Source organism: Acipenser ruthenus, chromosome 10 (assembly GCF_902713425.1).
Source record: "Acipenser ruthenus chromosome 10, fAciRut3.2 maternal haplotype, whole genome shotgun sequence".
Classification (NCBI taxonomy): Eukaryota; Metazoa; Chordata; class Actinopteri; order Acipenseriformes; family Acipenseridae; genus Acipenser; species Acipenser ruthenus.
Genome location: NC_081198.1, coordinates 34,643,556 through 34,662,594, shown reverse-complemented (window position 1 = coordinate 34,662,594; position 19,039 = coordinate 34,643,556). Strand labels below are relative to the sequence as shown.

The following is a 19,039-nucleotide window of genomic DNA, read 5'->3' as shown; positions in this document are numbered from 1 at the left end:
GTCTCAGCCAATCATAATCCAGTATTTTCGCCAATTGTTTCTACACAGTTCATAGTAGGTAATAATATTGACATACTAATATGTTTCATATTGTACAGTGTAATTGGTAATCTTTTTTTATTGTAACGTATGTAAGATAAATACATTGTAAGTCTGTACTCTAATTACTGGTTTCACTGACCTAGAATAGCACTAAACTTGGACCCCTAGTGTTATGTAGGTAAAGTAATCCAAGATTAGTACTAATCGGGGTATGTGAAACCAGACGAAAAAGTACAGTTTAAAGTTTGCACTGTTTTCTAAAAAAAAAAAAAAAAAAAACAGGCACACTTTTTTTCTAAAAGGAACAATCGTGAAATCAGTGTACGTGTACACACCATATGTCCTTGAATTAACATTGGTGTTAATTTATTTCTGGTTCTGAAACACCCATAACCTAAAAATAATAAAGTCCGTTCACTCAACAAGTTTAAATATGCAACAACAACAGCTTCTGTTTCTGTGGTGCTGACGGTTGCGTAAACCCACAAGACTGAACATTACCACCACGTGCTGTTCACGGGAGCACGTTGCAGGACTTAATGACTACATCTCCCAGGATACATAGTGAGTTGTTTTTTTAAGTCCTAAATCTAAATTGTTGAGTTACATATACAGCCACCACATATATAAACGGCAAAGTCAGGGTGTGCTTCTTAGATAGACAACTGTGCATCTACCTTTAAAACCTGAAATATGTTATTGTGCATGAAGTGAAATCTCGTTCACAAAGCATTCTCGGAATTGTAGTTCTGCAACCTTTGACCCACCAACTCCAGGCTGCAGACCACTACAGCAGAGATCTCGAGAAAACCTGCGACTAACTAGTGTGGAACGTCTGTTTCAATGGAAGCGCAGTGTGCCAGCTAGTACTGTAAAGAGCAAGGTAAGTTTGTGGTTTAGTTTTAGTCACTGCTTTGTGTAAAACAATGAGGCTACGTGTTGTCGAACCATCTGTAAAAGCTAATAATAATACTATAATATGCAGAAAATGCTTTGCATATTTTGTTTCCTGTTGCTAGTACATACCAGTAATTAAAAACAAGTACAATAAAAAGCATGGTATTTATTTTAATCTACATCTATTTGTGCGATCTAAATGTTTAACTAAACCTAGAATATAAATAACCTAAAGTGTTAATATGTTCAATACGAAAGCGGCACACGTCTAAGTAGGGAAGGGGTCTTGTGATCCTGGGACAAGGAGAGTACGAAGATAAAACAAATGCCCCAACTTGTATGGTAATAAAGTCATGTTTGAACTTAGCCATGTTGTTGTATTAATTGTAAGAGAGCGTATCGGGTTGACATGGATTGCTACTGTAACTGAAATATTATGATTTTGTTTCCACCCCCCATGGTTCAGACCTAACACACTCTCGCTCTCTTTTTAAAGTTCGACTTCGTAATTGTTGTTTATAAGTAAGTAGTCTTTAGTAGCCCATATATTTCAATGCAGCAATATCAACAACTGCCTAAAACATAATAATGAATGAAATGACCGTTAAGTATATGGAAAAGTACAAAGCGGTATGTAATTTCATGTTACTTTAACATTGTTCAGCAGATTTCATTGGACTTTATGAAGCAAAATGTGTTCATTGTATAATGTGATGCAAAACTGTTGCATAACTTTTTAGCTGTATATTGTTGTGTAAACATTTTTCATCTCATGTGTTACAGGTAATGCCCTGAAAGAATAGATACAAAGAAAAAAAAAAGGTAAGGGGCAGTGACAGTGTGGGAAGAAGTAACACAAGCAGGTAGACAGGATGGCTGTGACAGAGGATTTGAAAGAACAGGAGGAGGCCAATCCCAGTCCAGAGGAGAAGCAGCAGAAACCCCAGCTCTGGAAGTGGTCTGTTATCTTCCTCTGTTTATATGGATTCATGGCTCAGCTCAAACCCGGAGAGAGCTTCATCACTCCCTTGCTGCTGAGTTTAGAAAAGAACTTCACCAGGGAAGAGGTAAGAAAGAGTTACACTCTTAGAAAATGATATTCACTGTTAGTGGTTCTGTACTAAGGGGCAATGGCAGCACAGGAGCAACTTGGTAGACTGGTGTTATAATGCCAATGGTATTTTTCAAACTTTACTATAGGGTGTGATGTGTGGTTATTATAGCCATGTTTCCACTAGCTCCTTTCATCAAGCTTGATGCCTGTCTGGTAAAGTGTAACACAAAAGTCATTGGTCATATTCACAACACAGGCTTTATCTTTGTACAATTGCCCCAAAAATATTTGTATTCCTTTAATTTAACAAAAGAGTTATTAGCAGTTTGGACCACTCATGAGCACCTTGACTTTTAATAAGCCTTAAAATAAACAAATACAAAGTAAATAAAAATGCTATTTACTTGCTGTTTTTTTTTTTTTGATGGATTTACATAGGAGAAATAATGACACAAAGCTGCAGCTAAAAACAGCATCTTCATGTCTCACAATCTTAGGAAAATATGGTGCTTCAAGATGATAAAGTATAGACTGGAATTTAAATTGAAAGCAAAAGTCAAAAGCCGCTGGCTGGGAAGCATCCTGCATTATTTCTGATGGACTCTAGGTACTTGTTTTGACAACTAATATCTCCTATCTGACACAATAAATATGCACATGATGTTAAAGTACAAGGGCTGTTACCTGTTTATCAATAGCAGAAGCACTGTTTTGAACGGTTTCATCTGTAAAGTGACGATCAGATATACTATTTGAGTGTATTTTGGCACAACAATGTTTTGTGCATTGAGCCTACACAAAACAAAGCTACCGTCTCATAATCTTTATGGTTCATCTGTTCACCATAGGTGCTGTTTTTACCTTTGTAAAACAATGCTATAGTATGTACCCTGGCTATACAATGGGATTGTGAAACAGGTCAAGTTCTACAACATGGTGCAGTATTTATACTTTGGTATAGGCTGTTCATCAGAATTTAACCACACTGATTTACATTTTCATTTCAAAATAATTAAAGGAGGAAGAATTGTATTCACTTTTTTTTTTAGTTTTTCAGTGAAACTTAACTATAGATCATTTAGGTTTCTAAACTTTATTTTCACCTTGACTGTAGTGAACCCTGTTTATCCTGCCACCATACCATACTATAAGGTATTATGACCACCTGATCCCAAACAGAGTCATAAGCCAGGAGTGTGAGATGCCTGCAGTAAAGCCTGCTGCACAAGAAGTGACTTTATAGTAATAAGCGGTCAACATGAATTGACTTGCAAGAATCATTAAGTGATAACTGGAAGCATTGACAGCCATGAGTAGATGCAGGCTGGGACAAGGTTTTTAACTAGCGAGGCAGGCTGTTGTCACCTGAAGTACAGTGCATGCAATGTGTCCTCCAGTTATATATATATATATATATATATATATATATTTTAAATGTGCTATGTGACACCTCTGTGTCTGACTTCTGCATAATCAGCCATTCAGCAACATGGTGTGTGCTATGCAGGAATAGGAGCATTTGTGACATTTGTCACTTGTACTGTGTCCTGGGTTTTTTTTTTTTTTTTTTTTTTTTTTTTTTTTTTTTTAGATAACAGGATTTTGAATTTTTCTCCCTTCACATGAGCACCCTCTGCAGTTAATGGCAAGTGTGATGTGTGTACTCACCTCGATACTTGAAGGTCAATGATTTTGAATCCTGCCCAGAGACAACATGGATCTGCTCCATCTATCACATTGTGTAGGGAGGGCTGTGCAGTTGCAAAGAGGTGAGGCTTGATTGAAATATAAAACTGATGTGAGTTATCTCAAAGCATCAATATTAGAGACTGACCTGACTACATCGTCTCAAGACTATGACAATAAGCATACAGCATACCTTTTAAATAAACCCAGTCAATAATCATTCTTCCTGCTTTGTACTGCAGCTGATGGTTTTGCTAGCAATTTCTTGCAACTCAGAACTGGATTCCAGACCACCTTTTGCAGAATTTTTTTTTGGTTTTAGATCAGCAAGAAACTACCTAGAACTATAATGAAACCATTCCCTCATGCAACTTCATACGTTAGTTAGGGGTGTGATTTTGTCACGGGGGTCACGGAAGCCGTGAATTTTGACATTTGTTTCCACTCAGCGTTAAAAAGGAAAGGAGCCGTTCATGTCTTGAATTGGTTTCAGTGTAAAGTTAAAGCGGTTAGCAGACGTCAAACTAAAGGTAGGGCTGTGTTCGAAAGTTTGTTCGCTAGGTAGGAATTCAAAGATAGTTTTAAACCTTCAAAGGTTTGTCAGGCGACATTCAAGCACTGTGTGTGTTTTTTCTTTTTCTGTTAACAGAAACCGTTTGACAATGTGCGAGTACTATAACTCGCACATTAAAGGTCACTCGCATGCAAAATTTGATCTTTTAATTTGTATAATGCATATTACTTAAACAAAAGCTGTATTAAAATCCACTACCAGATCGTTATACGTAGCAACTCTATATGGCGCCGCTGCAGTGTATGGAGCAGGGTATATGCCAAAGTATTGGGGGGTACCTATAGCGGTTTTAGAGCCTCAGTACAATATGTACTGAATACCTAGTATACAAGACCGTGTAAGATAAGTGCTATGGTAGAATATGTTTGAAACATACAAAATATACGCTATCACTAATAATTTTAATTTTGAAAACTGAGCACCGTCCCCCCCTCCCATCTCCAGCTCGTGTTATCCAGAGGCAAACCCTTAATTTCTTCATTCGCCATCTCAACAGCATTGTGTATCGTAAGCTGTATTGAAAGAAATGTCTCAACCCCTCTGCTGTTTGGGAGTTTTTGGTTAAATGTCCATATGACCAAAATAAAAGTTGAATGCAAACTGTGCAAGCGACTGTTGATGTATCATGGAGGCACATCCAATCTCTGGGGTCACTTTACAAGCGTAAGTTCATATTATTATTATTATTATTATTATTATTATTATTATTAGTACTAGTACTAGTCGTAGTAGTAAAATGTGACTGTAACTGATAACCTGCTTGGAATGGTGACTGTTAAATAAAGCTTTGTTTTGCTTAACCGCTGCAGTTGGTGCTGCTGCAATGCAAGCTTGCTGTATATATTGCAAGCTGCATGAATTACGGGTAAATAAACAGTGCACTTTTATTTAAATTATAAAATACATGTGAATGTTTTATTCTATTTATATGGATTACCTGTAAAATAATAGGCTAGTAGCTATGGGGACGGCACCAGTAAATTATGCAAATTAGTACCAATTAGAAGGTTCGAACCTTCCTTCGGTAATGTGTTCCGAACCTTCGAAGGTCAAAATGTGCCCTTCATTGCAGCCCTAAATAAAGGTGAATAGTTACACAGAACTATAAAAAAGTGGCGAAATTAAATTCTAAGCATCTAGCAGTGCAATATCCCAAACAATTTCATGAAAGAGGAGGGAGCAGCTTTAATGAGAACCAAACTTCAAATTAACCAAAGCCTTTTGTGCAGAAAATAAACCTCTGCTTACACCTGATAATGCAAAACCTAAAGGGAGGACGGTTTACAGTTCTGGATAAGCATGAACCCCGATTTGCAGCTCTTGCAGTCGTTCCCCTGAGGTGCTTAACCTGTCAACAGTGTAAATGCAGAACAATCCTTCTGATCTTCTAATGTACATCTTGTAATACCAAAACCACAGATGTGTTTAAAGAGACATCAACAAATAGCATCTTGTAAAATTCTCAAGCCAGAACATTTATTAAAAAAAAAAAAAATTTCAGCGTTCAGATGATTTTTTTTTTTTTTTTAATACATCGGACAAGGTGTACATGTTAAAAATAAAAGGTAGGCATATATGGCTGTTTTTTTAAAGGTACTGTTATAAAAAATCTGTGCTTACTTTTGTTGAAGTATGTGTTAAAAGAAAACACATTAAATACATGTTATACATGAAATGTGTTCACTTTGCACAAATATATTAGCCTATATAGTATATTACATGAATAAATATAAATATTTGTTCAGATCTTTGTAGCTGTGACCATTCTGTGAAATTGTTTATTTTTAGCCATGACAGTGCCGTGATTTTTACATATTTTTGCATATTTTTACATTGACAAAATCACATTCCTGCTTCTAGTTTTGAACACAGTCAGATGTCAAAATGTTGACCAGCAAAGTCTTTATCATCCACAGTTAAAAAAACAGTCAGTGGTGATTTTTGTCTTCAACATTAAAAAAGACTTCTATTCAAAATGTTTGCCATTGAATTTATTGAGTTTGTTTAGTATTTCTAAAAGGAGCTAGGTACTAATCCGTAGTTTGCCGCAGCAATCCGAGCACAGGATGTAGAGTAGAAACAGCAGCCTGTTTGTTAAAAGGGATGAAAGTTCACATTCTTGGTAGCTGAGTTAACAGAGAGCTGTAACTAGGTGTGATTTAAAAACCTTAATAGCTTGTATGGCTTGTGGCATAATGGCGGGCGGTAAGGCTGGTCAGCGGCAGAAATAGCAAACCCCAAACCCAGAACTTCAGTTTAAAGTGCCTTGGCACACTTTTATTCAACACAATAAATCAAAACAGGAACAAACTAAAGGTTTAAACAAAAACCCTACAAACTCTTCAAAAAAAACAAAATATAACACCCAAGCTTTGGCTATCCCGGAGTTCGTGCGTGTGTTGCTGTGCAAGGGTGGCCATCTTGGTTCCAGCTTCCTTCACCAAACTCACATACACACACACGTACACACCCATGTGCAGACCTGAACAGTGAGAACCAAGTGTTAATCAAACTTATTTTTGCTTTTGCATAGTACTTATAAATAGTATACTATTTATAAAAAAATCAGTTGGAAACTGTACTCTTTCTCTACTCAGTGCCCTCTATTCTATAACTGTTTGATAAACGGTTTAAACATTTACAGTCTTCTATTGAATAAGCCATTTATATTGCATCACCTACAAATAGTTATACTTGTACTACTTATGTTTGCCATATTTTAGAGTCAAGTTGAAATACAACCCCAACAGCATGGGGTTCAGGGGTTAGACCATTTTAATTCTCCACTATTTGCCACTTGGAATCCAAACCAAATACATTGGTTTCCCCTGAATAGATAATCGTACAACATTAAAACAGTTTGAACAGTTGAACAATTGTTTTTTCTAAGGGCTAGGTGGCACATAAGGATAGCCTTTAATGCCTTTTATCTATGGAAACCTGGGTTTCTCAAGGTCACAAGTGAAATGATGTAGGTGGTCTCTGCTACCCCTAGGACATTCGTCCACATCACAAAACCACACCACAATTTCACCAAGTAAATTCACAAGCTCCATAAAAAGTCTCTACTAACTTTATAACCACTCTGTATACTGTATGTCTGCCTCCAGCATCAACTGTCCACAGCCAAAACAACAGTAACACTTCTAACCAGGACATAAGCTGAGAACCTGAGTTCTTGATTGGCAAGAGTGTTACTTGGTTTACTAACAAAATTCCGAACAAGAACACTGTGACCCACTTTTGATGCCAAATTGCAGTTACACAATCATCCCTCTCTCCCTCCCAGCACAACACCTGTAGAATGCAAGTTATATATAAACCTGATTTCCACTGCTTAATCTTCCTTTTGTCATGATAAATACCAGTTTGTTCGTTTTCGCAGCGGTTCAGGAGTTTCCTGGACAGAGACACAGCAGGGTTGTCTACAAAGTTTCAGAATAAGGTTCAGTGCCCTGCTGCTCGCATAGCAACCCTGTCAGTTTGGACTTACAGCAGATTTTTGTGCGCAGAGTGCTGTTATAATTTCTCAGTCCTAATTGTACAAAACGAAAGCCCTAGATTAAGTAGTTTAGCCATTTTTATTTGTGAAGTGCAGCATTTAATATTGTTCATGTACATTATGGACTTACATGGTTCACATTTGACAAGCCAGTTCAGATTTGTAAGTCTATTTGGTACATGATGTGAAAGCTAAACTGAATTTGTAGTAATAAAAAGTACCATCTTTACGGGTGATAAGTGGTGAAATTTAAACGTAGTTTAATTTGCAACACAAGTAATTCATTACTTATCAGTTACTGTTCAAAAGACTCAGTGCTGAGTTATTTCTAAATCTGGAAACACCTCGCACCACTGATTCATTGTTCCATGCAAATGGCATAGTTGACGTTCTGTCATATATAAAAATAAAAATAAAAATCTTTCTTTTCAAACACTGTTTTAATTCATAGTGGACAAGACAGCAGATCTGACATACTTTGTTTCTGTAGAGGGATAATAGTATGCAGTTGCTTATCAGGTGCTCCTGCACCCAAGACAAATGACTAATATTTTACAAGGTACAGTCTCAAAAGTGATGACTCTATGGACCATTCTTCACAATGGTTTTCAGTGCAGATTTCTACCCCCGATTACCATAAATAAATTAGAGGTGGTAATGCTTGAGTAACAGTTGCTGTTAATTTGCCATTTTTCACTATTTTTATCCCTTGCATGGGGTGCATCCAGAAACTGCTGATATTGTAACATATCTCTAGGACTGTTTATCCAGTTTGTAATTCAATTTCCTCACAATACTTTGCAATGATTTTACCATACTGTTAAGTAAACGTTTGTAATGTGTACCCATGAGATAACCAATAGTTAAATAAATAAATAAAATGATCACGTTGTTCTTGCTTATTTTCTATAGGTGACCAATGAGATCACACCAGTGCTGTCCTACTCTTACATGACAGTTTTGGTGCCGGTGTTCTTGCTGACAGACTATCTGCGCTACAAGCCAGTCTTGATCCTGCAGAGCCTCAGCCACATCTCAATCTGGCTCCTCCTGCTGTTGGGCACAAGCCTGCTGGAGATGCAGTTCATGGAATTCTTCTACGGCATCACCATGGCAGCACGGGTGGCCTATTCCTCCTACATCTTCTCGCTAGTCACTCCCTCCCTCTACCAGCGTGTGGCCAGCTACTCGCGCACCTCTGTGTTGTTGGGAGTCTTTACCAGCTCTGTCCTTGGCCAGCTCTGTGTCTCTGTGGGGGAAGTCTCCTATGGCACCCTCTCCAAGATCTCGCTGGGCTTTGTGATCTTCGGCTTCGTACTAACACTGTTTTTGCCATGGCCCAAACGAAGCTTGTTTTTCAACAGGAAATTGCAGGGACCAGAGGAGGCCTCGTCTGCAGAGTTGGACCAGATGAATCGCAATTGCCCTCAGCCCACCGCTGTTAAACCAGTGTCTGCCTGGCGGAACTCTGTGTTCTTTCAAATGCTGAAGGAACTTTTGAACGTGGTCAAGCTTCCCCAGCTGCGACTGTGGTCCTTCTGGTGGATCTTTAACTCAGCTGGGTACTACCTGATGGTCTATTACGTCCATATACTCTGGAATGAGGTCTACCCAGCCATTGAGAATAAACATGTTTATAATGGAGGGGTGGACGCCGCATCTACTCTTCTAGGTAGGTTTTAACATCCTAAATGTTTGGAAGAACTTGAGACACTTGGTGCGTGCTTGCCAGCAGATCTGCACAACTTGTCCTGTGCATAGTCCATGGTGATAAAACTTGGTATGCAAAGTTTCTTAACCAGAAATTATTGAGGTTCTTGTAATCTAGCTCATGGTGACTTCTGTCTTGGCTATGTTAATGAAGACCTACATTTGCTAAAACATTTTTACCGACAACTGTTACCATAATGTATTGTTCATACAGTAATAGTAGCTGTTATCCTACCAGTTCATACAGATGCTTATGGAGTGTAATGTTTTCTCCAGCTGACTCAATAAAAGTTTTAGTCTTCTTGTTAGATTCACTCTATTCCTTTCTGTTTCAGTTATCACATCCTGTTGACTTTTTAGAACTATGTTTCTTCAATATAGCTATCAGAATCTTGTCGAACCTTGAAGTACATCTGGTACATCAGTAACCATTAACCCTTTTTAAAAAGCCCCGAGAGTGTGATGACCAGAGATCCTAGGAATCCATTTGCTGCAGAATAAAATGGAAAAAAACACAGATTTTCTATGTTTTCTGAGATTTTTTAGATTTACACTTGGGGAGGGGCAAAAAACATGCAAGGCTTGTTTTTTGCACATATAACATATAACCATTAACACAGGCAACTTTGCTTTAAATTTACGTAAACATACCTGTTTAATAAAACTGCCTCCGGTATTCAAGTTCAGTTTACTTCAGTATTCAGAGCTGTTCAAAGATGTCGAATACAATAAAAATCTCCCCTAAAGATTGGGTCAACGAGTTTGGCAAGGATGAATTTCACGTCAATGTTAATGTGCTGGTTTACTCGTAAGTAGACTATTGTAGAACACATGGGAAGCGCTAAACTTAAATTGAATGCAAGGAAACGTAAACAAGATGAGGCCAAAGCAGCAGGGCCATCGAAAACACTGAAACAGACCACTGTTTGGATCATTTCAACGTCTTACAACTGCCAAAGAACAGCGTGAAACTCTCAGATTTTGTCAAAATGTGTGTAAAAGCCGATATTCCTCTGTACAAAGTGGATCAACCAACAGTTCAAGATTTTTTTCAGCAAGCACATTAGGGAGGTGGTGCCATTCCAAAGTCAGACCAATTGTAGCTGGAATGCTGCTGCTCTATTTTAACAATAGCCATCCGGATGACGAAGACTAACTTGGAGTTGAACATATATATATTTATTTATTTATTAGCAGACGCCCTTATCCAGGGCGACATAGAATTGTTACAAGATATCACATTATTTTTATACATACAATTACCCATTTATACAGTTGGGTTTTTACTGGAGCAATCTAGGTAAAGTACCTTGCTCAAGGGTACAGCAGCAGTGTCCCCCACCTAGGATTGAACCCATGACCCTCCAGTCAAGAGTCTAGGGCCCTAACCACTACTCCACACTGCTGCTATATATAACATGTACAACAATAACTGCTTCATCTGTTAAGTGTTACCCAATAGTACTGTTTGAGTGTCTCATAATTTGGCAGGAAAAACTTAATTTTATAGCCCTTTTATTTTACTCGTGGAATAACGTGGATTTTTCTTCTTTTTTTTTTCCTGGAGAATTTCATTTTTTTTTTTATTGCACAAAACTAGGATCTCTGGTGATGACTGAAACAGGTTTGATTTTGACCAATTTGTCTGTGTTCACAGTAAAAGTGTGCTGGGCCATATCTTATGTTAAAAAAAAAAAAAATGCAGTTTGAGGTTTGCATATTTTCATATCCATATGTTTTTTTTTTTAATTATTATTTTTTTCACCCCTCAGGTGCCATGGCTTCATTTGCTGCAGGGTATGTGACAATCCGCTGGTCTCTGTGGTCTGAGCTTGTGATTGGCATTGTCACATCCCTTCAGGCTGGTCTACTGCTACTCATGAGCACCACATCAAATATCTGGGTGTGCTACGTCGCTTACGCCTTGTTTAGAAGTTCCTACCAGTTCCTTGTGCCTATAGCCATGTGAGTATCATTATACCTAGCACAGCCTATTCTTTTTCACATATTCATAAGAATGTGGCGGTATCTGTTCTTTTAGAAATGGTACTGTTTTATTTGGTTGTTGTACTTGAATATGAAATCAGGTTCAAACAATGCAGATTGATAATCTGTATGAGTACATATGATAAATACATCATCTCTTTCATGTATAAAGCCCATTGTGCCACCTTGTCCCACAGCAAATATTCTGTCCAGTTTAAAGACCTTTGCTCAATAGTCATTGCAGGTGACGTTGAAAATGTAACGTTATTTTCTGTTCCACCTGGATGAACATGCAGACGAATCTTTCATTTTATAGTCTATTCTCCAAACAGTACATGGTTATGAATAATCTTGTGTTAAACCTATTCAAGTTGAAGTACTTGTTGTTTCTGGCTATCTACAAGCTACAGTGCTATCACAATACAGAATATGTTATACTAGTTCATTGGCTCATTATTTTGTTTTTGCTAAATACACTTTATTTCTGTGCTTTTAGTTTCCAGATCGCTTCGTCTCTCACAAAAGAACTCTGCGCCTTGGTGTTTGGAGTTAATACTTTCCTCGCCACAATTTTGAAGACCGTCATCACAATTATCATTGCAGATAAGCGAGGACTGGCTCTGGCAGTACATCCGCAGGTATGAGAAAAAAATCAACAAATATATCTAGGTTCAGCTGCTGCAGAAAGTGAATGACACAAACTGAAAAAACAAAGAATTAACTAAAAATAACTGACTTCCTCTATGACACCTAAGTTTTTGGTGTTCATGGTAGCCAGCAAAATGGTTTAAACAAAGAGTACCACTACGCCAAATACCTATGCAATCATACCACAGTGCCATAATGAATCACTACACACAAGATACATGCTTAACTAACATGCTTAAATGACAAATCTAATAAACAAATGTAGTAATACTGAAAGAAACTTGCAGAGTTATTTCTCATTGTCTTTGCTAAATCAACAGTATCACTGAGCAGATCACAATCTCTTCAAATATGAAGTACCTGGCTTGGCTGTCCCCACATTGCAAAAGTCCCACACAGTCATTCTGCCTTGGTTGTAAATGTATTTGAAGAGCAGAGAATGTGGTTCTTTCAAAACTAAGTACAGTATGTGAGGCAAGAATAGCCAATAGAACTGGATTCGTAAGGTAAAATAAGTATTTATTTAAAGCCTGCCCTGGATTACGTTCCAATAATGTGTACACATGTTTTCAAATTTCCCCTGAGGCAATCCAGCATGCCAGCATTGCAATAAACACACTAGGTTTCCTGTTGTAATCTGAACCCAATGAACTAAATCTTGTTTACTGTCACTCTGTCACGGCTTTGTGTAAACTCCAATTTAGTAGTAGGACAAACTTTCTAGCACAAAGTTGGTCTCCTGTAGGTGTCTATATTAATATTTACAGTCGCCTAAAGAGAAGAAAGGATGGCGACCAGAATGGAGCACTGATTTTAAGAGTCCTACTGCAAGATTATTAGGACCCTCTAGGTTTGTACACTGGTTAAAGTTGAACAATACAATACAGCATCTAAAGAACATCTTTTGGAGCACCTTGAGCTGTAAAAAGGCCAATTTTAACCATAATCAAATGTGAACAACCCGTGAACCTATTTGACATTCACACGTTTCATAGTATCAGTATAACACAATATGCCAGTGGTTTTGGACTGGCTGCTAGATTAATCTGGACTTAGCCAATGTGTCAGGGGCAGATATAATGGTATGGAGGGCCACAGGAGAATTATTTGTTTGTTCAACACAGCCCTGTGTATGTAATGTGTTTATTTTTTTCCCTCCAGTTTTTAGTTTATTTTGGCTACTTCACATTGCTAGCTGTGATCTACTTTGGAGCAGCAGCCAACGTTATCATAAAGCACTTCCGCAATGAGAAGAAGCCAGTGACCCCGAACCAGAACGGAGACACAGAGCTGTGCAGTACGGTGATGGTCGTCAACGACGCAGAGAAACTGACCAATGGGCAGGTCTGAAACCAAGGAATGTATTTCAAAAGGTGGACATTTCTGTGAAAAATGATTTATACCAGGGCTGCTTTTCAGGTTACAAAAACATGGGGTGTTTTTAGTCAGTGACCCATGTCTTGAACCGGCATGGTGATCACAGACTGTCATCTTGCTTGTCAGTTGTGGTATGTATATTTCTACAATGTGTAAACAGATGCACAGAATCCTAGTATCGAATGACAGCTGTGAATTGTGCGTTCTTGAACACATTGACAATTGGACAACTATGTCAGTGGCAAAGCTGGAATTCCAGATCTCAACAAGTACTTGCTAGAATAGAAATCTGGAGAGAAAATGTAGTTTAAAAAAAAACAAAAAAAAAAAAACTACATTTTAATGTATTTTTTATATACCAAAAGAAAGTGCAGTAATCAGTGTTAACAATATTGAAATTCTGCCCAATGGCTCGTATCAGTTATATGGCTCTAATATTTGATTTTGGGAGCCAGTTATAACCATGTACTGTATGTATGCATGTACAGTATGTAAAATTTACCACCACTGGGGTCTATATCAAAACCGAGCATTTCTACGCTTTCCTCCAATTCATTGTTTTGTTTTGTTTTTGTGCACTTCTTTCTCAATTCAATAGGGGTAACCATATCTTATTACCTAGCACTTACTGATTAAATGTAAGTGTGTAACTCCATTGAATCGGCCGCACCCCCATTAGTGGGTACGTTGATACACCTTGCACTTGATAGCTATAAAATGGCCCTTAAGTCTGACTTTTAAAAAAGCACTTAAAGAGGAACTGTAATGCAAATGAATATATAACAGTTTCAGTAGAAAACATGTTAACTAAAGCTTTTGATGCATTTTCAGTCTGTCCTTGAGCAGTATCTCATATAAAAACCATTAAAACAAATTCGTTGCGCTTTGTGTGACCTCCTGTCGTTGACTCGCTCTATAGTCACACATAGTATTCTATTGAGCGGATGTCCCGTTTGTAGATATGCATTTGGTTCGTTTTCGGAATTGAATCGGAAATTTCTAGGTGCTGTTTTCCGAAAACTTACCTAAGGAATATTCAGATACATTTTCCGAAAACTGTGTTTACATGACTTTTGATATCGAAATTAGTTTTCCGAGACATATTGGAATTCTTATGCTCATGTAAACGCACTGATTGACACATTCTGATCTCTGATTGAGGGTGTTATCTGAATTCCCCCTGCATCAAGTTGCAGAGAGCACACCTTTTCAGAAATTGCTTATATCACATGTGTTTTGGAGGCTTACTGTGTTATTAGATTTAAGCAACAGGGTACTGAACCCAGGTTTGCATTTATGTAATCTGAGGATAGAGATACACTTCTTTTGATATACCGTTTCACTAAGACAATTGGATCGATTCCTCAAGTGTTTTTATTTTCTGCTGGCAGATTTGCACCACCAAGTGTCTGTATAGTGTCACTGCATTAGAAATGAAAAAATGCAGTGCTTTTCAACTGTTTCCGGTGCAGGTTTTGTTCCATCAGTAAATACATATTTTATTTGTAACCTTTTTCTGTACTCTATAAAGACAGTGAAGCTATTTTAATGAGTGAGCTCATTTTACAGTAAAACAATTTTAAATATGTTAAGATTCTTTTCAAACACCCACTGATTCTTAGAATACAGAGTACACAGTAATTGTGTTTTAAATTAAAATTTATTTAATGGTGTTTTTTTATGGTAGGAAGAATTACAGTTGTGATGAGATCTTTAGTGTTAGGACAGGGTACAGCTTGATGCAGAGTGAAGTAAAAATGTTAGTCAAAAACTGATTGTCAGTGGACATTCTTTCAAACCTGCCGAGAGATTTGGAAGGCTGCGAGTAATAAATAATAATAAATACTAAAACATACCGGCAGTAAATTATTTGCTGTACCAATACAGGTATATCTTTGAAACAAGTGCTGTGTCCCATTTGCTCTAATGGAGGAAGTTACCTAGCTTTTAAACTGCAGATTGCAGAAAGACATTTATAGGAAAGGCAGAGAGCTGTGACATAACGATAATATTGGTAAAATTATACACGAAAACTGAAGATTCGAAAAGCTAGACATTGAGTAAGTCTTTAGCCTTTGTGTAATGTCCGGTTGCAGGTTGGATTGCAGACTGCAGTTCCAGTGTGATATTGTATTGAAATGAGTTTTACAAACTGATTTCATGGTGCTGATGGAAACTTGGCATTACAGTGCTCCCCTGCAATGCATGAGATTGTACAAGATAACATAATTATTGCTATGGGATGTGTTGTACCCCTTTAAACCAATGCACCACAATTGTCTGGTGAATGACAGGAGTCTTAAATGGGGAGCACTGTATAATCCACTGGACATATTTCAAACCTTCTGGCTATCATGTTTCTTATCAGGATCTGTTTATATTTTGGTATTGCATTGTCAAAACCTTTTAAATACAAAACACTTGTATTCATTACCTTTACCCCCGTTCCGACTGCTCTGAAATGGACCGGTACCTAGTTGTGATATTAATTTACGTTGAACAAACTATGTATATATAAAATACAATTTGCATAGTTTTTGTATATGGAATTATATATTCAATTTACACATTTACAAATAAATTAATACAAATATAAGACTGTATTGGTTTTTTTTTTTATTTGGAACACTTGTACAAACATCAACAGCATAATTTATTTAAGATTAAATGTCATTTTCCAGTTACCTTTCCAGTTGCTTTGTGAAGTGTGAACCTTGAACAGTGCGAGTCAGTGAATTTTTGTCTTTAAAGGTAAGTAAAGGCCAGTCTTGTTCCTGTTTTTAATATTTATTACTGCCACTGCTTAGGTGATTAATAGAACATGCTATGTTTTTATCTAGTCATTCTAATATTGTATTTCTCTCTTTAAGCACTTTTCTATTTTTAAATTTGTACAAATGTGAAACATGAATAGCTGTCCTCTTGGCTCTGGAAATGAGAGGTCGTGGAACATACTTGTCCTGGATTGTAGTGTTCCAAAAAACTCTGATCTGGCTTGGTTTAGAGAATTAAAACCAACCCCCGAGGTCTGCTACAAACTGTATTAACCATGGATTATAACATATGGCGGCAAGCCAGAAACCAGCCATGGAATGAACACCAGACTTCATTTTTTGTGCCTCCATGCAGTTCAGTTAAATAACAAGAAAACATACATGTAAAAGACAATTGGACTTTATTCAGTGCTTCAGAGAAATTGTTTACAGCACATACAGGTTACAAAAACAGCAAGAGTCAGATTGGAAATCTGCAGGTTTATACTGGTTCAGTCAAGAGTATAATATTGGTAACACTACAGCAGTCAATCGTAGTTAACAAAAGGAGTACATAGGTTAAAAAAATAAAATACAAAGTGTCTTCGTAACATACATTTCTAGTTTTCTGAGTGGATCATCACAACAGTAGTTTAAAACAAAATAGAACTGATTTTAAAATTAATAAGGGATTAAAAACGTATTTAAATCCCCATACATGATAAAATATGATGTTTCTGATTGGTAACGTTAAACATTCATTATATGTAGCATACCATTTAATGGGCATTAATAAAAACAGTATTGATAAATCCTCCCTTCCATTAAATGTATTATTATTGTCAAAACTTGCTTCCTCAGTGTGACTTACTATTTAAACATGTTACATTTGCATTTGGATCTGGTTTGCCATTGATGCATCTCATATGCATATACAAAATAATCACTTGTTAGCATTTCATTACACCCTAATACGTGACATTCACTCTAATAGGCATTTCCTGTGGACAACACAAGGCTTCTTTCTTTTTTTTTTACTACTGTAAAACTTAAAGGGGTTATAGCAAACGAAATAATTATGTACTGTAGGTACTGGTTTGAAAGAAACACATGCTATATCAAACATGTATTTTCATTTAAAAACGATTATATCTGGTACCACACTAGATTAAAGATGTTCTATTTGCCTGCCAGCCATTTCCCATGGAGAGTTACATTTGCTCCCCTCTTAAATGCCTTCTTTCCTGTCGTTAACCAACATGCTGCTTTACTATTAAATGTAGACGGTGAAACGCTAACAGAATGCATGAGAGTAAAGCCTGTAACCTAGAAGGGTAGGCACAGTAATAGCTATATTTTGCTTAATATTTTCATCATGCGGTATACTTAAACACTGTATTGTAATACATTAAATGTAGCTTTGCTACATACATATCTGACCTCAAAGACCAATTTAATCCATTATCTTTCTTTAACCGAGTATGGTACTAAATACGTTTGATAAAAACACACGCTTTCTACAACACATGGTTCTTTCAAAACTGCTTATAAATGTACAAGGTCCACATGTCGAATGAAGTGCATGACAGGTAAGATTTGTAGAATTATTTCATTAACTGTATCCCTTTAAAATGGCTGCATTGACAGGAATACCCTTTGACCTTACTGTAACCTTTTTCTTTTGTTTGTCAACATTTGTTTATTTTTTTTGTACAAAAAAAAGATTTAAAGGTTAGGCATATACAAACTCTTTAGGGAAAACCTTAAAACACATCCTCCCTTCAATCTTAACCCGCTGAACCTATTCTTTCTTAATGCACATTCATTAATAATGTGTAATCTTAACATGTTAACATACAGTTAGATATATTCTTTTACATTTTTAGTTGTGGTATAAAAGCAGACAATGACTGTAGCATATTGAGTTATTTATTTAGAAAAGGTGCATTATAAAATTATATTGCATCATTTAAAATCTCAGTGGTTTTCAGATTGTCCATGTTTGTGTTTCATTAATTACAACTTTTTCAAAATAAATACATTTTTTTTTATCTAAAAAAATACCAGAAAGTTGCACAAAGCCTCAATATGATACAGTCATTGAATCGGGGACAAAATGGATGTTATACAAAAAATATAGCTAAAAGTGGTTAAAAATATACCAAAATGACAAAAAACAGACCAAACAAAAAATAATTTCATATACAACAATTTAAACAGTTACCAGTTGCCACAATTGCCAAAACACTCTGGTGTTTCCCCTAGGAATATGTGCCAATGCCCCATAAAGGAGGAAACACATTTTTGTTAAAAACCCAGCTCTTTGGCATTCAATGAATACAGTAGGGGAAAAAATAGAAAACTGCCCTGCAATGCAGACACCACACCACAGGTGGTGCTAAGGGAGCCGTACGTTGTCATCTGCAACAGGTTTGCCGTTGGGGTTCCTTTATTTTTTGGATTGCAAGATGTAGCTGTTCTCGATACACAGGACGATGTGGGAGCTGGTGCAGCTGCTAGGCCGCTGCTGGAGAAGCCTGCCGGCCTGAAGGGAGGAAGCGAAGCCCGTCACGGCCCGGTCGCCAGTCCTCCACGTCTCGCAGTAACTGTCAGTCACCCGATGGCCCTTGTTGTTCGACCCGTGCCAGACCATCTTTTCGTGCCTTAAAAGTGACACACACACACACAAAAAGAGATTATAATGGTTCCTGTAGCTTTCAGCAATACAGTGCCGTGAAAAAGTATTGCCCCCTGTCTGATTTTCTGCATTTTTGCAGATTTTTCACATTGTATTTGGTCAGATTTTTGTG

At 37.1% G+C, this 19,039-nt stretch overlaps 2 protein-coding genes across 4 annotated transcripts in view; one reads left to right on the top strand and one right to left on the bottom strand.

Moving 5' to 3' along the window:
* The first annotated feature begins 471 nt into the window (after nucleotides 1-471).
* slc19a1 (solute carrier family 19 member 1) lies at nucleotides 472-16,072 on the top strand. Of its 2 annotated transcripts, XM_034018769.3 has the most exons (7): nucleotides 472-606; nucleotides 790-925; nucleotides 1,723-2,006; nucleotides 8,668-9,427; nucleotides 11,238-11,430; nucleotides 11,948-12,089; nucleotides 13,261-16,072. In XM_034018769.3, the coding sequence occupies exons 3-7, from the start codon at nucleotides 1,812-1,814 to the stop codon at nucleotides 13,447-13,449; spliced, it is 1,479 nt and encodes a 492-aa protein (XP_033874660.1). In that variant the 5' UTR covers nucleotides 472-606; nucleotides 790-925; nucleotides 1,723-1,811; the 3' UTR covers nucleotides 13,450-16,072. The 2 variants fall into 2 exon arrangements, with proteins under 2 accessions (XP_033874660.1, XP_033874677.1); XM_034018786.3 differs by lacking the exons at nucleotides 472-606; nucleotides 790-925; nucleotides 1,723-2,006 and adding an exon at nucleotides 3,638-3,762.
* Nucleotides 16,073-16,634: 562 nt separating this feature from the next.
* LOC117409287 (collagen alpha-1(XVIII) chain-like) overlaps nucleotides 16,635-19,039 on the bottom strand; it is a 109,899-nt gene continuing 107,494 nt past the window's right edge. For both annotated transcript variants that reach the window (XM_059032070.1, XM_034015107.3), the window contains one exon: nucleotides 16,635-18,892. In XM_059032070.1, the coding sequence (XP_058888053.1) occupies nucleotides 18,679-18,892 (214 nt within the window). In that variant the 3' untranslated portion in view covers nucleotides 16,635-18,678. The remainder of the gene's footprint in view (nucleotides 18,893-19,039) is intronic.

Coding starts and splice junctions, on each gene's coding strand:
- slc19a1 (XM_034018769.3), top strand. CDS start 1,812: ATGGCTGTGACAGAGGATTTGAAAGAACAGGAGGAGGCCAATCCCAGT. Junction 9,428..11,237: donor CGCCGCATCTACTCTTCTAG/GTAGGTTTTAAC, acceptor TTCACCCCTCAG/GTGCCATGGCTTCATTTGCT. Junction 11,431..11,947: donor TTCCTTGTGCCTATAGCCAT/GTGAGTATCATT, acceptor CTGTGCTTTTAG/TTTCCAGATCGCTTCGTCTC.